This window comes from Haliotis cracherodii, unplaced genomic scaffold (assembly GCF_022045235.1).
Source record: "Haliotis cracherodii isolate W230 unplaced genomic scaffold, xgHalCrac1.p SCAF_10, whole genome shotgun sequence".
Lineage (NCBI taxonomy): Eukaryota > Metazoa > Mollusca > Gastropoda > Lepetellida > Haliotidae > Haliotis > Haliotis cracherodii.
The window spans coordinates 26,381,431-26,401,645 of NW_027266265.1; the positions used below are offsets into that span (position 1 = coordinate 26,381,431).

A 20,215-nucleotide genomic window follows, 5' to 3' on the forward strand; every position below is an offset into this window, starting at 1 on the left:
AGCAAGCATGGGTTTCTGAAGACATATACTACCCCGGATATTCACAGGTCCACTGAGGTTGACTCCCTACATAACAAAGAGGTTGACTCCCCACATATCACAGAGGTTGACTCCCACATATCACCAAGGTTGACTTCTCACATAACACAGAGGTTGACTCCCCACATAACAGAGGTTGACTCCCCACATATCACTGAGGATGACTCCCCACATAACACAGAGGTTGACTCCCCACATATCACCAAGGTTGACTTCTCACATAACACAGAGGTTGACTCCCCACATAACAGAGGTTGACTCCCAACATATCACTGAGGATGACTCCCCACATAACACAGAGGTTGACTCCCCACATATCACTGAGGTTGACTTCCCACATAACAGAGGTTGACTCCCCACATAACAGAGGTTGACTCCCCACATAACACTGAGGTTGACTCCCCATAATCACTGAGGTTGACTCCACACATAACAGAGGTTGACTTCCTACATAAGAGGTTGACTCCCCACATAACAGAGGTTGACTTCCCACATATCACTGAGGATGACTCCCCACATAACACAGAGGTTGACTCCCCACATATGACTGAGGTTGACTTCCCACGTAACAAAGGTTGACTTCCCACATATCACTGAGGTTGCCTTCCCACATATGAGGTTGACTTCCCACGTAACCAAGGTTGACTTCCCACATAATACAGAGGTTGACTCCCCATGATCACAGAGGTTGACTCCCCACATATCACCAAGGCTGACTCCCCACATATCACTAAGGTTGACTCCTCACATATCAGAGGTTCACTCCCTACATATCACAGAGTCTGACTCCCCACATATCACAGAGGTTGACTCCCCACATATCACTGAGGTTGACTTCCCACATAACAGAGGTTGACTCCCCACATAACAGAGGTTGACTCCCCACATATCAGAGGTTGACTCCCATGATCACTGAGGTTGACTCCCCACACATCACAGAGGTTGACTCCCCACATATCACAGAGGTTGACTCCCCACATAACAGAGTTGACTCCCCACATATCACAGAGGTTGACTCCTCACATATCAGAGGTTGACTCCCATGATCACTGAGGTTGACTCCCCACATAACAGTGTTGACTTCCCACATATCACAGAGGTTGACACCCCACATAACACATAGGTTGACTCCCCACGATGACTGAGGATGACTCCCCATGATCAGAGGTTGACTCCCCACATATCACAGAGGTTGACTCCCCACATATCACAGAGGTTGATTCCCCTGATCACAGAGGTTGACTCCCCACATATCACAGAGGTTGACTCCCCACATATCACAGAGGTTGACTCCCCACATATCACAGAGGTGGACCCCATCTAAGCTCCATCACAGCAATGAAGGCTTTGAAAACCTAAGTCAGCACTAATCTAGCCATATCATAGCAACTAAGTCATAACAAAAGACAGTATTGCAGACACAGACTTATTATCCAGTTTAATTTAGCCACATCTTCAAACTGGCCCTGTTCTACAAAGTGATCTTAGCGCTATGATGATCGTAAGCCTATGTTAAAGTATGGGAGTTATGATCACCTTAGCATTAAGATCGCTTTGTAAAATGGGGCAAGGGGAATTAAACCAGTCAATTAATAACTAACCCTATTGAAACAAAATACTTATGTTATCAAAAACTTTACAACACAACAAACTTTCACTAACATCTTTTTAAACTTAACACAATTGCAGCAGGGGATCCATCAGTAAAGTGTCTAAACATCTGGCTATAAGAGAGACTGGCTATTTCGGCAAGGTTCATCAAAAGTAACTTAGCCATGAAACAACCAGGTATACTCTCATTAGTTTGTTCAGGCCTTCTCCTCAGGCACTATGTTCAGAGCATGTACTCAAACAATAGGACAAAATATTCTGTGACTTGTGTTTCATCTCAGTTGAAAATGTTTCAAGGGATTTGTAAGTTTGAAAGGTTATCAACACAGTGGCAACCACTAATCTGAAATATTGGTCAAATATTATTACTGACAAACAGGCTATATTTTCTCAAACTGGGAAAATCTTTCACAGGATCCATTTTTTATCAAATAAATATTTTCAGAAATCATAAGCTTGGTCTTTGTTTTCTCTAAATTCAATTTCTGAAACATACCAAGCGCTCTTTAGTAGGACTTCATAGACATTTCTCACAGACATTAAATATTTTTCTTACTCAAATATAAAAAGTCCTTCCCCAAATCTTATAAAGCAACTCTATCCAATCATAGAGTCAGACGTTATGTTAACACTACTCTTGAATATTTCTCTAGTTTTAACCAGGATCAAAGACAGGACTGTCACGTGTTGGAAGAAAGGGGCAGCCTACTTGTTAACAAACAGTATTGCGTGTTGGGAGTTCAGTTAATGAACTGAAAGTGACCATCAACGTGGGGAGTAAAGCTTTTACAAACAAGGCTCTCATTGGATGATATCTCTGACATTGTCCTCTTATCCCAGTGAGGGCAACTTACAAATGTTGACATTGTGTAACACTCATGTTTCCAGAGACACTCACCACACTGTTACTGTGTTGAGGCCTAGATGGCTGTCATCATAAGGAAGGCAAGGGAAGGTATGCATGGGAAGGCAAGGGAAGGTATCCATAGGGAGGCAAGGTAAGGTATGCATGGGAAGGCAAGGGAAGGTATGCATGGGAAGGCAAGGGAAGGTATGCATGGGAAGGCAAGGGAAGGTATCCATAGGGAGGCAAGGGAAGGTATCCATAGGGAGGCAAGGGAAGGTATCCATAGGGAGGCAACGGAAGGTATCCATAGGGAGGCAAGGGAAGGTATGCATGGGAAGGCAAGGGAAGATATCCATAGGGAGGCAAGGGAAGGTATCCATAGGGAGGCAAGGGAAGGTATCCATAAGGAGGCAAGGGAAGGTATCCATAAGGAGGCAAGGGAAGGTATCCATAGGGAGGCAAGGGAAGGTATCCATAAGCAGGCAAGGGAAGGTATCCATAGGAGGCAAGGGAAGGTATGCATAGGGAGGCAAGGGAAGGTATGCATTTGGAGGCAAGAGAAGGTATCCATAGGGAGGCAAGGGAAGGTATGCATAGGGAGGCAAGGGAAGGTATGCATAGGGTGGCAAGAGAAGGTATGCATAGGGTTGCAAGAGAAGGTATCCATAGGGAGGCAAGGAAAGGTATGCATTTGGAGGCAAGAGAAGGTATCCATAGGGAGGCAAGGGAAGATATCCATAGGGAGGCAAGGGAAGGTATCCATAGGGAGGCAAGGGAAGGTATGCATAGGGTGGCAAGAGAAGGTATCCATAGGGAGGCAAGGGAAGATATCCGTAGGGAGGCAAGGGAAGGTATCCATATGGAGGCAAGGGAAGGTATCCATAGGGAGGCAAGGGAAGATATCCATAGGGAGGCAAGGGAAGGTATCCATAGGGAGGCAAGGGAAGGTATGCATAGGGTGGCAAGAGAAGGTATGCATAAGGAGGCAAGGGAAGGTATGCATGGGAAGGCAAGGGAAGGTATGCATGGGAAGGCAAGAGAAGGTATCCATAGGGAGGCAAGGGAAGGTATCCATAGGGAGGCAAGGGAAGGTATGCATAGGGTGGCAAGAGAAGGTATCCATAGGGAGGCAAGGGAAGGTATGCACAGGGAGGCAAGGAAAGGTATGCATTTGGAGGCAAGAGAAGGTATCCATAGGGAAGCAAGGGAAGGTATGCATAGGGAGGCAAGGGAAGGTATGCATAGGGTGGCAAGAGAAGGTATCCATAGGGTGGCAAGAGAAGGTATCCATAGGGAGGCAAGGGAAGGTATGCATAGGGAGGCAAGGGAAGGTATGCATGGGAAGAGCAAGGGAAGGTATCCATAGGGAGGCAAGGTAAGGTATGCATGGGAAGGCAAGGGAAGGTATGCATGGGAAGGCAAGGGAAGGTATCCATAGGGAGGCAAGGGAAGGTATCCATAGGGAGGCAAGGGAAGGTATGCATGGGAAGGCAAGGGAAGGTATCCATAAGGAGGTAAGGGAAGGTATCCATAGGGAGGCAAGGGAAGGTATGCATAGGGAGGCAAGGGAAGGTATGCATAGGGTGGCAAGAGAAGGTATCCATAGGGTGGCAAGAGAAGGTATCCATAGGGAGGCAAGGGAAGGTATGCATAGGGAGGCAAGGGAAGGTATGCATGGGAAGAGCAAGGGAAGGTATCCATAGGGAGGCAAGGTAAGGTATGCATGGGAAGGCAAGGGAAGGTATGCATGGGAAGGCAAGGGAAGGTATCCATAGGGAGGCAAGGGAAGGTATCCATAGGGAGGCAAGGGAAGGTATGCATGGGAAGGCAAGGGAAGGTATCCATAAGGAGGTAAGGGAAGGTATCCATAGGGAGGCAAGGGAAGGTATGCATAGGGAGGCAAGGGAAGGTATGCATGGGAAGGCAAGGGAAGGTATACATAGGGAGGCAAGGGAAGATATACATAGGGATGCAAGGGAAGGTATCCATAGGGAGGCAAGGAAAGGTATGCATAGGGAGGCAAGGGAAGGTATGCATAGGGTGGCAAGAGAAGGTATGCATAGGGTGGCAAGAGAAGGTATCCATAGGGAGGCAAGGAAAGGTATGCATTTGGAGGCAAGAGAAGGTATCCATAGGGAGGCAAGGGAAGGTATGCATAGGGAGGCAAGGGAAGGTATGCATGGGAAGAGCAAGGGAAGGTATCCATAGGGAGGAAAGGGTAGGTATGCATAGGGAGGCAAGGGAAGATATGGACGGGGAGGCAAGGGAAGGTATGCATAGGGAAGCAAGGGAAGGTGTGCATAATTAAGTGACATAATTAGTGCTCTACTGACCCTAGAACCCAGTGCTAAACAGAGACTAGAAGTGTACCTTCTGTTCTTCATCTCAGCCTCAGAGAGTCTCAGATCAGCCATAGACCCTGTTGGTGTTCCTCGAGTCTGCCGCAGAAGGTGGGTGTTGACGGGGATGGGGGTCCACTCCTTCCGCATGCTGCCTACCTCAACACCCTGACCTACGTCAAGGTCATCCTCATCTTCTTCAGGCATACTGCAGCACAGACAGAAACATACACTAGACAGAGCCTTGGATCCGTCGGAGTAATGATGTACTAGCAATGACAGATACAGTGCATCGAGAAGGTAATTATTGGCCAAACATTCTTGTGAAAGGCTCATTAAATATGGATGAATTGTGACATCTTTTTGCTTAAACACAGAAACAACAAGGCTGCTTGGCATGCAGAAGAAACATTGAAGTGTTGAGGGTGTATCCAATCAACACAGTGTCAGTGTATCACATATCCATTAAAAGACATGCAGTATATTCTTAAATTTTGTCAGAAATTATGTGTAAAATGCAATAAGAACCATTTATGTTGGACAAATCTATTTATAAACCCGACTAAACCGTTACAGCAATGCTTCAGTTTGCCTGCAGGTTATCAACTGAGGTCTGACAATCTATCAAAGAAATGAGCAAAGCGAGGTGATTGACCAATGTTTCACTGTTCATCTGGACTTGAAGCCCCGGCCTGTTCAGACTGAAGACAGGTGTCCATACTGTCACCACCAAGATGAGCATGAAGCATGATGATGGAACATATTATTCATGTCTTATGTGTCGATTTCCAAATTGAAACAATATGTTAACCCAGAAATCTGTATGTAAAGAACCTCATGTGAAACCAATCAACAAAAGGAATACAATTAATAATTGTATTACAAAATTAACTAGGTTTACAAATCAACACAAATTACTGCACTGCAATTACAATGGCAGTACACAATAGAGTGGTAGTACAATATTCAATGACAGTATGTCATAAGATAAGATAAGAATACAAAAATACAGTGGTGATAACAGAAGTCAGTGATAATATATAGTATATTCAACAGCAACAGTGGTGAACCTTCCGAGATGGGCCTTTTAATGAGGCAGGGAATATGGGGTGATGAGTGATCGTCACATGAAAGCTGGTCTTGATGAGAGATGCTTAAGCATGCTCGTCCCCTTATATAGTCTAACTAGCTACTCGAAAGTTCCACACAGTGCCCTTACGACATAGTGTGTTTTTACACTATCACACTTCATGGTATCCCAGAAGTTTACACATCTTACTAGCATCTGAATATCTGACGACTGCTAACATTAAATAATACCGTATATGACCGCGTATAAGCCAAATTTTGAGGACCAGAAAAAAGATTCTGTAGAAAGGGGTCGGCTTATCCACAGGATACACTTTCATGATAGTATTTTTCAGACAGCTTCCCGAAAGTTTGGAAGTTGCCACGACTAGAGCCATTATTGTTATAAATTATCAATAAAGTTATTATTATACACCAATGTTGTCATTATTAAAAAAATGTTGTGCATGTTACTACTTCCGATAATAAGTTTTCAATTGAATGTTCAAAGTTTATCGTTCTTCGTAAACTCCACAATCTTTACATGTAGCAATATATGTAATTCACAGCTATAATATATAATCCCCAGATAAAATCGCCAATAGCTATTACATACGTTTTGCAAAGTTCATAAATTGATAGTGAACAAGTGTCTACCTTTATTGAAAGAGGCAAATAAACAACTGTATCGGCGATTATTCCGTTCGCCATTTGCAAAAACATGTGATCAGCTGTTTCCTGTGACGTCACAAACGGTGACCACTGTGATTGCTTCCTGTTGTTTAAAGCAACACGGTACACAATGTGTTCATAGTATGATAGTTTATTTAATTCAATTGGATTAACATGCAATAGTGGTGTAAAGGGGGTTATAAAAGTATATTTTTACTGACTGACATTTTCATCATGAGTTTTAAACGAGAACGCCATGCTTACGATGCTGAATTCAAACTGCGAGTCTTCGCTCCAACTGATATATTTTCTCACAGGTTCATAATTCTATATACACTGATTCACAAAATGGCGCTTGGTTATTGATGGCAACATATAACGATCATTATGAGATTAAAAAAACCCACGAGAAACAGCTTCCCACATTATGAAAGTGGATGACTGGTTTGTTAAATCTTTATTAGAAATAATAATGACTTTTTCAATATAATTACAAAGTTTTTCATCTTATATTATTGAATATCTGCGAGTACCGGCACATGTCTTGCAGTCCGACTTTGCAGTGTTTTTTTGTCTTTCAATTTCTGGTTCGTCTTATCTGCGGGTCATATCATTTTCTTTCGTATTTCAATGGTCAAATTAACACCTCGGCTTATCTACGGGGTCGGCTTATCCGCGGTCATATACGGTACTACATTCCTTACAACCAATCATTGTCCAAATACAATGCAATGAGCATCTACCGAATCTCAACAGAAAAAATGTAACTCAGTTACAATCATTGTTCAACAATAAAATACACTGCCATATAATCACTCTAGCCCAGACAGCAAGTGGTTGATATTATGAGCAACGTCCCATGCCATCGGGGTAAAATGACACACAATCAACCAGTCGCCGAGGTGAACCATCAGGCTGATTGAGTCATCTCATTTGAGAAGCACTGGTCACTTGGGACCAATTCATGGAGTAGCCATGAGGATGATAGCATGTGACATGAAATCAACAAAATAATAACTTTAACCTCCTAGTGCTCATTGTAGTCAGTTCACAAGACAAGTATGAAAGCTGGGGACATTACATTAATTGATGGACGTATATGGAACACAACCTGCCAGTGGAGGTGTAATCTAATCAGGTGTGGTAACACCCTGATAAGTTGACCACCTCTAGGTAACTACAGGATGAACACAAGCCTGCTGACTAACAACCAACAACTATACCACTCACTATCAGTGGTACATGACATGCCCCAGCTACATCATGTAGGACTGTATCAGTGCCCCAGCTACATCATGTAGGACTGTATCCGTGCCCCAGCTACATCATGTAGGACTGTATCAGTGCCCCAGCAACATCATGTAGGAATGTATCAGTGCCCCAGCTACATCATGTAGGACTGTATCAGTGGTACATAACATGCCCCAGCTACATCATGTAGGACTGTATCAGTGACCCAGCTACATCATGTAGGACTGTATCAGTGGTACATAACATGCCCCAGCTACATCATGTAGGACTGTATCAGTGACCCAGCTACATCATGTAGGACTGTATCAGTGGTACATAACATGCCCCAGCTACATCATGTAGGACTGTATCAGTGCCCCAGCTACATCATGTAGGACTGTATCAGTGGTACATAACATGCCCCAGCTACATCATGTAGGGATGTATCAGTGACCCAGCTACACCATGTAGGAATGTATCAGTGCCCCAGCAACATCATGTAGGAATGTATCAGTGCCCCAGCTACATCATGTAGGAATGTATCAGTGCCCCAGCAACATCATGTAGGACTGTATCAGTGGTACATAACATGCCCCAGCTACATCATGTAGGACTGTATCAGTGCCCCAGCTACATCATGTAGGACTGTATCAGTGACCCAGCTACATCATGTAGGAATGTATCAGTGACCCAGCTACATCATGTAGGACTGTATCAGTGACCCAGCTACATCATGTAGGACTGTATCAGTGCCCCAGCTACATCATGTAGGACTGTATCAGTGACCCAGCTACATCATGTAGGACTGTATCAGTGCCCCAGCAACATCATGTAGGACTGTATCAGTGACCCAGGTACATCATGTAGGACTGTATCAGTGCCCCAGCTACATCATGTAGGAATGTTCTTTTCACCTGATTGAAGTTTCAGTTGAAATAAACACATCTACATATACCACACCTACTTGACTCACCATGAAACGTAGACCACAATGTCACAGTCTCCACCACCGAGGCAGAACAATAATAATCCCGGGTATGCTGATCGGCTGTGTAATTAGTCCCAACAGGTATGGTTTAACTGGTGACCCCTCCTCAGTAACACCTGCCCACAGGTAACACGCCTGTGTTTGCCGAGCGGCCGGGGAGCATGTGGTGTAACATGTGATGCAATCATCATGATGCAGGGCGTTCACAAAGAGACTTACAATAACCTTATCATGAGACAGACTTTAATGCAACACAAAAAACTCAAATGCTGGAGAAAAGTATGCTTACTAAAACGTGTATATGACCTAATTTCAATGTGTATTTAGGTGTGTGCGAGTGGGCCTGGTGGGCTGTGTTCTTATCAGTGTTTAGATGCCACTGGGTATTAGCCCAACCGAGATGACATGATGGTCTACTTATATGGCCCATCAGTATAAGCTTGATATAAATTAGGCTTTACTTGAACCTGTTCATATACTACACTGTCAGCTACAAAGATTGATTACGACTTGGGTGGAGTAGGTACACAAGTACTGCCAGTACTCCCGAGGGCCAGTCAGGTGATCCAGAGGGAGAGTTTCATCCCTTTATTAGCCATGCCAAGATCAGTTTATCATTGGATGACGCCCTCTTATTCATAATGATTCTTTGATTGTCAGAAACACATTATTGTCATAGGTTTCCCTCAACATTCAGGACCTGACCCACGTTAGTCTTTCTTACTTATGCTCAGACAGGATCAGATACAACTGAAATACTGGTGAGTGAGTGAGTGAGTGAGTGAGTGAGTGAGTTTCTAATCTGGAGTACCTGGAGTGAGTGAGTTTAACAATTCAAATGTTTCCATGGGTAAGGTGACATAATGTTTGACTAAAGACGCTATACTAAGACTGCAGCATTTATGGTGCTTCAGCCAAAAATGTGAGCTGCCCAACCCAACACACACAGACAGTAGATCAGTTTTGTCTGCCTATTGTCAAATACTATCTGTGCACACTGTCACATCACTGACATCAGATCTGACTTGAGGTTACTCCACACAGCGACATGACTGTCCAGCTGCCTGATCCGTCAATTCAGGAGCTCAAATGTCATAAATCTTGTTTCTAAGTGTATATTACCAACCAGCAAAGGTTATTTCATAACCAACACAAACGTCTTCGTGAGGCAAGGGCGTTAACTGTAGCTATTGTAACCCGTGAATCCCCATTTAAATAGCCTCACAATGTACTCTAGTCTTATTCCAATCATCCACCCTGACAATGAGCTCCATCCCAGCTTTCACAAACTGACACTTTTAAAATTTACTTTAGGGTTCAATATTTGTTTCCTATTTTGAAAATACTTATCCGACAATGGTGAATATTTCTTCTGCAGAGAAACTCAGAATAGCTCCACCTTGCCAACTTCCAATAACAGTGGAAGACAATTCAAAAACAACATGGCAAGTTCATCAGTTCCACCCACTATATCCAGCCTCATCCCACACAGACAAATACAGGCACCTTCAGACACATGTCAGTATGACGACAACAATCGATGGACAACATGATGCAATGCTGGCGACTCTGTTCCCCCTGCGGACGTGTGTATGATAAATCTATACCCTAGGAATGTAAACAACAGGTCAGGTGCACTGCATCAACTCAACAACTTCAAACCATTTATTTCCTCTTGAAAAAATATTCATACATGTTCAGAAACAAACATAACACTAATCGTTACACAAACATCTAAACACAAACTATCAAACATGTGGATATTGCTTTATGCCTACAATAACATTTGATGAACCAGAAAATACAAATGATGCTGCATAAGAGCTGCACAGTTGTGGCTGATATTGTCCGCCTACACTTGAGACCATGAAACTGCTAACCAGGAAAATGCTGAGTTAACATATTGTGTTGCCGCTGTGACCACTGACTACTGCCTTGTGTACTAACATATGTGATTTACCAAAGTCTGATTCATACACTGTGCAGACCATAATACTCTTGTGTCATAATGTGATTAGTAAGCCAGAAAATTAAAATCTATACTTTTCCAATTATTAAACTTTTCATTATAACCAACATGGTTAAGAATTTCTTTCAAATGGACTTTTCAGTTTCTTAATAAATTGTTACCCCCAAGAAACTATTGCCTACCGTATCCACAACACTAACCTTTCATAGCTTGTCACAGTGCTGCCATGCTGTGACATAGACAGACATCTTTGTGCCACAGGTTTTCCACCTCAGCCGTACCCTCCCAGTTAGTAACGACACACCTCACACCTCACACCCCACACCACAACACCAGTCATCAGCTACTCTGCCTCATGGATACTTGATATGGTTTAACATCTTTATGACATCTGCACCATCAAAAGAGGAACCTTAAACAAAGCCATAAATAAAATAGCAAGGACATACCACTCCATATGACAGTGGATATACAAAGTTGTAACATTAGACATTTGTCCTACTGGCAGTCTGCTGGTACAGCACATTGTGCCTGTCTGCATTCCTGCAGTCCATGCATTCCATTGTTGGCAGCGACAATATCAACCACTGAGGTCTGTGGTGCTTATTGGGAAGTGTTTTGTGTCAATGCCGCTCCTGCTAGATTGGAGGCAACCTGGCGGTTTCATCCATTCTCTTGCTATTCACAACTCAATCTAATCACTGAGATCTTGTGGAAATTAACTACATTTGAAAGCAGTAAGCATATAAACAGGGTTCATACTGATCTTAGGACGCAGCACTTTTCAAGGAAAAACATTTGTTTTCAAGGACTCTTTTCCTGTTTAACAATGCCCAAATCTGTAAATGTAATCCCAAAAATGACTGACAGCTTTTCAGGTGACAACTGCTTCATCTGCAAGATTTTAGCACACTTTCCCCCATCGTACTGATATCAATATCCTTCCTGCAGCAGTAACACAATGCCTTGTTTCTGTCTTTCGAGCACCAACTGATGCTATCAAATCCAAGCACGATTAAAATACAGCACTTGAGCACTTCCATGGTAAAATGGCAGAATCAAGCACTTTTTATCAGACATGGTTAAATTCCAGCACCTCTGTTCATATCTGTGCAAACCTATATATACTTACAGTGAAAACTAACAATCACAGTTGCCAACAAAGGCCAATTAATGTCAGTATGGGTTCTGTTCTGACAAAAATTGTAAGACTGAGAGTGCGTGAGTGAGTGACACCGAGAATGGACATCTCATCCATGCAGGAAACTGAACTCAGGTGTCTGGTGAGATGAACCAACCTACCATAGGCAACATCTCAACTGTGCTCAACATCTTCCCAAGGCAAGGAAGTTAACTGACTATAAAAATCCAGTTTCAACCCTTGATGAACTAGGCTGGAATTATGGAGTTATATTTTGGCTGGACTAATGAGTCTATGCAAAGTCCAATCAAAATCGCATTAAGAAATCGATGTTTGGTTCGAAAACTGTCATGTAGATTTTGGTCGATTGCATGATTTGCAAAGCATGTGTCCCGTCAACTTAGCCTCAACAGACAAATCTTTTCATGTTTTTAATCCAGGGGCATGTGATTTGATGCACACCGCGAAGTAAGACCCGTTCTATTACAATATAGATCTTGATTATCGATCAGAATGTCTTCACTTGGCGTCCCCATGCATTTTATTTGAAGCAAATGCAAGTGATATGTGAGGTGGAATCTGATTGGTTAGCAGGAGGGGCATAGAAGGGACACGACTCAAAATAGCCACTGATGGCCCCACGATCGAGTTCAGAAATCCAGCCTAGTTCGGCAAGGGTGGAAACTGGACTTTTACAGTCAGTTATAACTCCATTGCCTCGGGAATATGTGTGCTCAAATATATACTTGCATCTTGGAAACCCTTGGTTCAGGAAGTCCAAATGACTAGTCAGTAAATACATGAGCCCGCCCCTTGAGAAAGACATATTTGTGCTTCTAACCCTTTAATCTATATTAACTTTCACAAAAATGAATTTCTGCCCCCTGAGTCAATACATGCAAGATCAACCATCTATATCTATGCGCCTTTAGCTGTCAAAGACTATAGGCCCAAGAAAAACATTTGTAGTTTCTTAAAAGTATATTTAAACCATGGCAAGAATAGAATAAACGCAAGGAGTTCGATTTGAAGCATAAGGTGATCTTTGGTGTCCCCATCAACATCCGTGAGTCAACTGACTTTCGTCATTCACAGAGGAAATAACTTAATGTAGCTGATACAGGTTGACACAGGCTGAGGCTGAGCGTATCCTATCTGGTTCCACTCCAAAGTAAGCTTGAATACCACACTCATCAAATATGGCACAACCAACTGTGGCTGATTCAGATGACTTCGCGCCAATCTAAGTCCCCGACTTGGAGACAGTGCAAGTCATTTGGGGACAACCACAACAAAACCAAAGGCTCAGCATCTCGTGAGAGTGAATTAAGTTCGACTAGTTGAACTTCAAGTTGAACGCAACACACTTCAGCTCCCTTGCCCGATATTGTTTGGTGTAATCCCTTAATCTTATAACAAAGACCATGTGGAGGCAAGAATGGCTTCGATAACACCGGATGTCAATTCCACAAACACAAACATGGCCGAAACAAGGAGCGGTGGGGAAAGTGGACTTGGTTACATTTAACTGTTTGGTCAATCTGGTTATGATGTGCCATTCAGCCGGTCACTGCTCGCGTGCTGGACACTTCTGGTCAAAGGCCTGTTTGTCGACTAGAATGGGGTATTTAATCAGCAAATTACTTCAGTTATCTAAAACTAACAGAAGGGCCTTTGCAGCAGCAGCACATAATGTTTAACGGTGGGTTGTGAACTGGAAGTAGCAAAGTTTGTTTGACCTTCATATTATTTTTAGTTTATCCCTGCAGAATTTAAGTATCATAAAGCACATTAATATCAATGTGATCCATGTCGCTGGACATTTGTCCATTCCATGATATTTGTGCAATGTCAGCAGTTTGTGCAGGCCTTGCCAAGATTAATCCTTTTACTCAATGCTTCGCTGAGCATGTCATCCTATTGTAACAAACCACACACCTTGTAAATAACCTTTCCCTGTCTTCATTTTAAATACTTTGTCTTTGGTTTAATCTATTTTAATGACATTATCTCCAGGAAGTTCTCAGAGCGTACACAAGTATGTGCACAGGGTATCAATGTTAGGCAGAGTAATTGGTCACATGATCACAAGAGTAAGCAACCAACTATCTATTTACATAATCAAATACACATTTTTTAAATCCCATGAGTTCAAATGTGTAGGCTGCACTATTTTCCCACCTCACCATCAACCTTCAGTTCTGCTGCTTTCGTCTTTTCAGATTGTGCTTTCAGTGCAGTGAATGAATACAGGGTTGTAACAGTACCATCAGTCCATTCACAGGTTTACTCAAGGCAAGTTTGAATGCTAAGTATCCTAATGCTCCACTGTATTATTCACATGCTGTTACAAAGTGTAGCATAAAACACACTCTGACATTACACTAGCACACTGAACTGTGACATGGTCAAGTTTGGCTTGCACAGTGATACCAGCTGCCTGTGTGGTTATACAATGTAACATGCATTTAGAACAGACTTTCACTTTGTGTGAGTTCACTGATGTAGGAACCATCATAGAGTCAGGGCCAAACTGTATGAACTTTGGAGCTTGTGAAAGTAAGTGAAAATCAATTCTTATAATATTTTATTTCACTATTTTAAACGTTGATTGATCTACAGTAACATCTTCTGTAGTTTCGTTAGAACAAATAGATTCCAATAATATCATTGGATGAAAAAAGTCTCTCAAGAATGACCTCAGTAAGTCACTATGACAGTGCATTGTAATAAACTTTCATCAAGTACAGGACTTCAAAATGGCTGACATGACAAAAGTGAGGGGAGAGATTTCCAGTGTCTTTAAAGGGGCACTGATCTAACGCAATTTCCCAGGACTGGTTGTTGCCTTTGTTATTGTTTTTCCCCAGTGAGTACCCGGATGTATAGCAGAAATCTAGACTAGTTCGCGACCTCTGCTGCGCCATTCGTAAGCGCATTAGTCACTTTTAAAGTTAGTAATAAGGGCGTATGGTCAAATTGATCAACAAAATGAAATAGCATCGGTAATGGTGACGAAGTCACTTGCTTGGTAATTTTGCGATTTTCGTTTACACTATTTTGACTTGCAACACAAAGTAAATATTTCACCTGAGCATTGCTTTTTTTATAGTGTTTATATTTTTTTTACTGTCAAATGTGTAACACATTTATTAAACGTCTAAATATTCAGTTATTTTACAAAGTGACTGAAAAACATTTCTATCTGTATTATCATGATAACAAATTCCAAACATTTTGATGTTTAATGTCATCACCAAGAGACTGAAAATGTTACGTTGAAAAGCTGCTAATCCTACATAATCATCTGTGGTGATGTTTGTAGGCCTTTTTGATCGTCTTAATCAATCTGGACAGATTTTTTAGTCGAAATGACTGAAATATTTACACATTTTATAAATTGCCTGAGAGAATCACATTTTACAAATTGACGGTAATATATACACGCTTACAAAGGAAAAGACCTGTGAAAATAACGTCTATTGCGCATTGAAGAATTTCCCAACCAAGACGTAGAGAAACAAGAACGAATCGGTTTAAAAGAAGGAAAACAAAATGCAAATATCATAATTACAACCTACCAAATTTATGTGTATAAATTTTAGGCAGCTTCCTTGTTCGAGGAATGTATCCTTGAATATCCACACAAAGGAACAATATCCCACTCGTCTGCAGCTGTACAAAGAAACTTATTCGATGTCACGTGTCTCACTAACAATCAAATATTTTAAAAGATATATATCGTTTCGGGATATTATAACCCGTGTTCGTTTCTCAACTGATCACTTGGATTGTTTCAGGTGTTTTACATAGGTGTCACGTCTCAATGGTCGGCTGAGAAAGCCCATGTGACAACTATTTTCATAACCTCTACGGTTCCTAAAAAATCCATTGAGTGATAGATAACAATGATCAATCATTCAACGTATTATCAGATAACCCTTTGAACAAAGTATGTTGTTTTAATTACATCGGCACTTCACGCCAATATATGAGTGTATTCCCTTTGTATTAGAAAACCTAGACATGTAAACACTCACTCTTGACATATCCACTGTGCAAGATAACAGTGATTAATCAATCAACATATTTTCTGTTAATCCTTTGATGACTAGGAACGATCTGTTGATTTACAAAACAAAGTAAAACAACTGATCATTCATCTCTTGCTGGGCTGCCACGTGCATATTACATAACACACATTTCACCTCACTTCAAACCTGGATTTAGATTGAATAATTACCCCAGACACAATAAATGCCAAATGGGAACCTTTGTCAGGTAATGTAAGTGGTGCTACCACTAATTGTACCTGTAATAAATTCATTAACTGAGCATCAAGTGAATGACGACAAATACACAAGTGTATACGAGAAAACGTGGATGACAACAAGGGAGTAGTAATCGTATTATCGACGCAAGCCGAAATCCGAAAATCCTTTCACTGCATGGATACTCTTTTTAGTATTAACTATAACCATCTGGGGTATTTCCAAATGACATCTGATGAGCTCTGCTGTTCTTTTTGTCTGTTTGTTTAGGCTGAAGAAATTAATTAACATGCGCCCTTTGTCGAAATCTTTATAGATCACAGTTAACCAATCAGTGTTTATGCAAAAATGCGTAAAACAAATATTGCCTCCAGCCTCCAAGTTTATTTAGCTGTCCTTGAAGACGGTAGCCTAGTCTCTGGTCACGCTCAGTTGCGTTGCGTATCATCCGGGTACTCACGGGGGAAAAAACAATAACAAAGGCAACAACCAGTCCGGGGAATGGCGTTAGATTAGTGCCCCTTCAATGAACCTGTTGTGATTACAAGAGTAGTTATCATCAAACAATGAGCAATTGGCCCATCAATGAAAGGTGATTCTAAAGTTGTGTCAAATAGATACCGAGGTAAATTCATAGATTGCTACAGACTGTCAATATCTGTCTAGACATGGATCGAGTCAAAAGTTTAAAACGAAGTCAAAATATTAAATATTTAAACACTCCACATTCAAACACTCTGACTTATCTCAATGTGTGCTAAAACTCTAGGTTAAAGTTAAAAAGGTCTGAATGATCTAAGACAGTGCTTCTGTATTTATTTGAGTCGGGGAATTCCCAGGAGTTTACGTCATTTTAAGAATAGAGTCTCATGAAACTGAAAGTTAACATGTGCCGTTCAAACACTTATGAACGTTAGTTTCAAGGTCATTTGACTGACCTCTTGTCCAATGGAAAAGCTGTATATCATGTAAACTTCAAATAAAAAATGATCATTCACTATATCATTGTGCAATGTCAACCTCACAATAGCAGCAGAACTGTTCTTGTCATAGATCTTGGCAAAATGGCACCAGAACATCACCCAGTGGTCTGCTGTGTTCAATAGGCTATATGTATGAGTGAGTGAGTGGATTATGGTTCTGTGTAGCGGTCACCAATATTGCAGCAACATTATAGTTGTCAATATTTAATGCCATTATTTTATTATTCTGTCAGCTTTTCAAGTAAGAGAGTATGCTATTCCAGTCATTGTTAAGATAAACATGTCTTTCAATACCCATGTTATGATTCACAAGTCAATGTCAAAATATATAGTTCTTTTTTTTTGTAAGATGTTGGGAAGATATGGCCTCCAAGGGAAATCAGCTACTTTAGGACAAAGTCCCTATGTTATGATAGGAATAGGTCCAGGTTCCACACCAACTCCTGCTTCAGCCTGTGTTTAACACCACTCTGTCTTTGTCAATACTTAATACCACCCTGTCTCAGACAATACTTAATACCACCCTGTCTCAGACAATACTTAATACCACACTGTCTCGGATGATACTTAATACCACCCTATCTCAGTCTGTAGATAAAACCACCCTATCACATTCTACACTTACTACCACCCTGACTTAGATGATACTTAATACCACCCTGTCTCAGACAATACTTAATAACACCCTGTCTCAGACAATACTTAATAGCACCCTGTCTCGGATGATACGTAATACCACCCTATCTTGGATGATACGTAATACCACCCTGTCTCAGACGATACTTAATACCACTCTATCTTGGTTGATACTTTATACCACCCTATCTTGGACGAAACTTAATACCATCCTGTCTCGGATGATACTCAATACCACCCTGTCTTAGATGATGCTTAATACCACCCTGTCTCAGATGATGCTTAATACCAACCTGTCTCGGATGATGCTTAATACCACCCTGTCTTGGACAATACTTAATACCACCCTGTATCGGATGATACTTAATACCACCCTGTCTCAGATGATGCTTAATACCACCCTGTCTTAGATGATACTTAATACTACCCTGTCTCGAATGATTCTTAATAACGCCCTGTCTCGGATGATACATAATACCACCCTGTCTCGGATGATACCTAATACCACCTCATCTCAGACGATACTTAATACCACCCTGTATCGGATGATACTTAATACCACCCTGTCTCAGAGGAAACTCAATACCACCCTGTCTCAGAATATACTTCATACCACCCTGTCGTGGATGATACGTATTACCATTCTGTCTCAGACGATACTTAATACCACCCTGTTTTGGACGATACTAAATACCATCCTGTCTCGGATGATACTTAATACCACCCTGTCTCAGATGATGCTTAATACCCTCCTGTCTTACATGATACTTAATACCACCCTGTCTCTGAAGTGACTTAATACCACCCTTTCTCGGATGAAACTTAATACCACCCTGTCTTGGATTATACTTAATACCATCCCATCTCAGTGTGTACTTAATACCATCCCATCTCAGTCTGTACTTAATACCACCCATCTCAGTCTGTACTTAATACCATCCCATCTCAGTCTGTACTTAATACCATCCCATCTCAGTCTGTACTTAATACCATCCCATCTCAGTGTGTACTTAATACCATCCCATCTCAGTCTATAATTAGTACCACCCTGTCTCAGACAATACTTAATACCACCCTTTCTCGGATGATACTTAACTCCACCCTGTCTTGGATTATACTTAATACCATCCCATCTCAGTCTGTACTTACTACCACCCATTTCAGTCTGTACTTAATACCACCCATCTCAGTCTGTACTTAATACCACCAATCTCAGTCTGTACTTAATATCACCCATCTTAGTCTGTACTTAATACCACCCATTTCAGTCTGTATTTAATACCATCCTATCTCAGTCTGTACTTAATATCACCCATCTTAGTCTGTACTTAATACCACCCATTTCAGTCTGTATTTAATACCATCCTATCTTAGTCTGTACTTAATATCACCCATCTCAGTCTGTACTTAATACCATCCTATCTCAGTCTGTACTTAATATCGCCCATCTCAGTCTGTACTTACTACCACCCATCTGTCTGTACTTAATACCACCCATCTCAGTCTGTACTTAATATCACCCATCTTAGTCTCTACTTAATACAACCCATCTCAGTCTGTACTTAATACCATCCTATCTCAGTCTGTATTTAATATCACCCGTCTTAGTCTGTACTTAATATTGCCCATCTCAGTCTGTACTTAATACCATCCTATCTCAGTCTGTATTTAATATCACCCATCTTAGTCTGTACTTAATACCACTCGTCTCAGTCTATATTTAATACCATCCTATCTCAGTCTGTACTTAATACCACCCATCTCAGTCTGTACTTAATACCATCCCATCTCAGTCTGTACTTAATATCACCCATCTTAGTATGTACTTAATACCATCCCATCTCAGTCTGTATTTAATACCATCCTATTTCATTCTGTACTTAATACCATCCCATCTCAGTCTGTACTTAATATCACCCATCTTTATACCATCCCATCTCAGTCTGTACTTAATACCATCCCATCTCAGTCTGTATTTAATACCATCCTATCTCATTCTTTACTTAATACCATCCTATCTCAGTCTGTAATTTATACCACCCATCTCCGTCTGTACTTAATATCACCCATCTCAGTCTGTACTTAATACCATCCTATTTCAGTCTGTACTTAATATCACCCCATCTCAGTCTGTACTTAATACCACCCATCTCAGTCTGGACCTAATACCACCCATCTCAGTCTGTACTTAATACCACCCATCTCAGTCTGTACTTAATACCACCCATCTCAGTCTGTACTTAATACCACCCATCTCAGTCTGTACTTAATATCACCCATCTCAGTCTGTACTTAATACCATCCTATTTCAGTCTGTACTTAATATCACCCCATCTCAGTCTGTACTTAATACCACCCATCTCAGTCTGGACCTAATACCACCCATCTCAGTCTGTACTTAATACCACCCATCTCAGTCTG

General features: G+C 41.4%; 1 protein-coding gene across 3 annotated transcripts in view; it reads right to left on the minus strand.

Annotated features, from left to right (window-relative positions):
• Positions 1-20,215, minus strand: part of LOC139454213 (puratrophin-1-like) — a 255,215-nt gene that overhangs the window by 23,666 nt on the left and 211,334 nt on the right. For all 3 annotated transcript variants that reach the window (XM_071235788.1, XM_071235787.1, XM_071235789.1), the window contains exon 14: positions 4,868-5,044. In XM_071235788.1, coding sequence (XP_071091889.1) covers positions 4,868-5,044 — 177 coding nt within the window. The remainder of the gene's footprint in view (positions 1-4,867; positions 5,045-20,215) is intronic.